Below are 3200 nucleotides of genomic sequence, written 5' to 3' on the forward strand. Positions count from 1 at the left end.
CCTAATGTGATTTCCTATCCTAAAAATGCAGAACACAGCAGTAATAGGGATGAGGTGATGTAAGAAACTTCTCTATCTAGCAATATAAGCTACCATTATCTTGCATTGTTTGTTTGCTATCTGGCTTGCATCTGGATTGATTTAACATTTGTTGTGTTCAATAACATGACACATCACATAACAAGACAATGAGGAGGCGTGTCATACCTCTGCACTCTGACAGCAGTGAGTGACAACAGAAGCCCCGTGTCTGCATACACAACTATACTTTACAATGCTTCAACTGCTTACTCTTCCCTGGCCTTGTGGGTTGGTCAAATTGCTGTGATTGGCTCAATGGTCATTCAATACATCTGATTTGACCATTACATTTTCATATATATTCAATTTCAGCTGCAATGGATAGAAGAGATAGGTCTGACAATGCCAGACTAGTACCTCATTAAAAAAGTGGGTGGGGTGGGGGTGAAATCATGTTTCTGTGAAAGTGCAACGCACCTGCATTGCTGTCAAATATACCCATGCATTAGTACTTTCCATGAAGCAAGTTTAACAAAAACATAGCAGTCAAATCCAAAATCATCAATTCTTTTTTTTTTATCATGTCAATGTAGTGAACAATGTACAAAACAACATACAACTTCTATCTATACACAAAGTAACAAATACAAGTGTTTATTTGTCAGGTTAAAACTAAAGTTACACAATTTTAGCACAATCTTAAAGCTGCAAGTGTGAATCAGAGACAGGAGACTTACACCGTTTAATGATGTTAGACATCACACCTTGGTTTACACCCTCTAAATTTGTGGGCAGCATTTGCCCATTTGTTTCCACCACCATCTTATTGAGATTCTCCAGCAGTCTGCTCTCCCTGTGTCCACGTCTCTCCTGCACAGCACAAGAGGAAAGCTTAGTGTTGCCACAGAAATACCACATATAATGCACTGAAAACATGCTTCTTTATTGATATAGTATTGGATCTTAACTTGTTGCTTCCATTAAAAAATAAAAAACAAATAAAAACAACAAATGTGTTGAAATCATTTCCCGATATTGTCTTTTTTAAGGACAATAAACAATGCTGTATCTGCAAGTTTGCACAAAAAAAAATATTATCTCATTTAATGAGAAAATCAAAATCAATAACTTTATGATATCGCTTATAGCAGAGATAAATACAATATACTGAAACTTACAGTTAATAAAATTGGCCTCATTGTAAACATTATGATGAACACTACAAAACAAAATCTTTTGTTTATCTGTGACCCAAAATATCATGCTAACAGGGCAGATATGTTTGCACCACTAGTGTTTTTCTTACATGGACACTCATCACATCACTCATTTATGTCTGCAGTTGATGTTTTTCTAATACCGGCAAGGACATGAAAGCACCTAAATTAGTGGGCCTTTTATTTAGTCTTTTTTCTATTCCCTCCACAGGATGTCAGGGTTTGGTTCAGAACAGCAGCCATGAAGATCATAGAGAGTCATTGTCTGGCTCAAGGACACTTCAGTAGGAGGACACAGAGGGTGAATCTAAATCCTCTAAAAGAAAAACAGACTGTCATTACTGAGCTACAGTTTTGCCCCTAATACGATGTGAGTGTTTGGAAAGTGTGTGCAAGTGTACTTTGTATTCAGACCCTTTAATTTTTTCACATTTTGTTATGTTGCAGCATTATGCTAAAAAAAAAAACATTTTTTTTCCTATCTCCACAGATGATCTCTGGTTCAGCTAGATAAGATAAGATATACCTTCATTGATCCCCCATAGAGGAAATTCAAAATGACACAGCTACACAAAATGTAATCAAGAAATAAAATAAGAACAGAACCCCCAGGAACTTGTAGCTATTCACCATCTCCAATACCAGCTCCTTGGTTTTCCCAATGTTGAGCTGCAGGTGGTTTCTCTCATACCATCCTTCAAAGCTTCTGCAAAACTTCTCGACCAGGTCTCTGTACCCCTCCTCCTTGTCAGCTGTTATACAACAGAAGATGGAGGAGTCGTCTGAGAACCACTGCAGATGGCATGTTTTCGAGTTTTATTTTTTTGGAGACTTCCCCAGATCTGTGCCTCAACATAATCCTGTCTCTGAGCTTCTTTCCTTCTCAGGGGTTTTCTCTGATATGCATTGTTAGCTGTGAGACCTTATCTAGACAGGTGTGTGCCTTTCCAAATCATGTCCAATCAGATGAATTTGCCAGAGGTTGACTCCAATCAAAGTGTCGAAACATCTCAAAGAGGATCAAGAGAAATAGGAGGCACCTGAGCTAAATTTAAGTGTCAAAGCAAAGCAAAGCGTTACTTACATTTGTTTTTCCTTTTTTTCCATTTTCTACATTTTCTAGAATTCTGTTTTCACGTTGTCATTGTGGGGTATTGAGTGTACATTGATTAGTGATTTTTTTTTTTTAAGCATAAGGCTGCAACACAATAAAATGTGAAAAAATTGAATACTTTCTGTGTATGTATGCAAGTTCAGATACCTCAAACTCTCTCACAAAGTAACGGATCTCTGCATTGATGATGGGTCTGTGGTGTAACAGACGGGACTGGATATCACCAACATCTGCAGAGCCAACAACACATCAACTTAAACTGAGCTCAATCAAGTAAAAAAACACAAAAGATAACAACTTTTACACTATTATTGTGACAAGTTGGTACCATGTTTCATTACTAAAAATGCTAACCTGCCGACATTGATAATGGTCTTTCCGCTGTGGATTTCACTCACCTTTAGCAATCTTGTCCATTATTACAAACTCTGCGTACCTGTTGTTTTTAGTAGTTAAATAAAACTTTTGTTTCCTACGGAGCAGCTAGCCAGGCGGCTGCTACCTGCTAATCAGTGTTTACTAATCAATGTTCCAAATGCTAAGCTAACCGGCAGCTAGTTGTATAAGCAAAACACTACCTAGCACAGCGAAACAATCGGTCACTAACGTACACTTTTTAAGTAATGATACATATCAGTGACAAAATGAAAACATTGTAAGGCCTACAAGCCTACTGTCTTTCGCTAATTATAATTCTTCTTCTTCCGTTTCCTCTTCCTCTTCCTCTTCTTCTTCTTCTTCTTCTTCTTCGTCTTCGTCTTCTTCTTCTTCTTTCGGGCTGACTGGGCACGGTTTAAAGCATTGCTGCCTACCACTGGCACTACAACGGAATTACTACTTTAGCACTG

At 37.8% G+C, this 3200-nt stretch overlaps 1 protein-coding gene across 2 annotated transcripts; it reads right to left on the reverse strand.

Annotated features, from left to right (window-relative positions):
* Window positions 1-574: 574 nt before the first annotated feature.
* On the reverse strand, window positions 575-3092 carry LOC111660512 (biogenesis of lysosome-related organelles complex 1 subunit 5-like). 2 transcript variants are annotated; one of them, XM_023413954.2, is made up of 3 exons: window positions 2707-3092; window positions 2500-2582; window positions 575-891 (listed from the first exon to the last, which is right to left on the reverse strand). In XM_023413954.2, exons 1-3 carry the CDS (start codon window positions 2714-2716, stop codon window positions 721-723), a joined length of 264 nt encoding a protein of 87 aa, XP_023269722.1. In that variant the 5' UTR covers window positions 2717-3092; the 3' UTR covers window positions 575-720. The 2 variants fall into 2 exon arrangements, with proteins under 2 accessions (XP_023269722.1, XP_023269646.1); XM_023413878.2 differs by having other exon boundaries at window positions 2751-3089.
* Window positions 3093-3200: the final 108 nt, after the last annotated feature.

Source organism: Seriola lalandi, unplaced genomic scaffold (assembly GCF_002814215.2).
Source record: "Seriola lalandi dorsalis isolate HSWRI2012SDOR001 ecotype SW California unplaced genomic scaffold, Sedor1 jcf7180001959600, whole genome shotgun sequence".
Taxonomy (NCBI): Eukaryota; Metazoa; Chordata; class Actinopteri; order Carangiformes; family Carangidae; genus Seriola; species Seriola lalandi.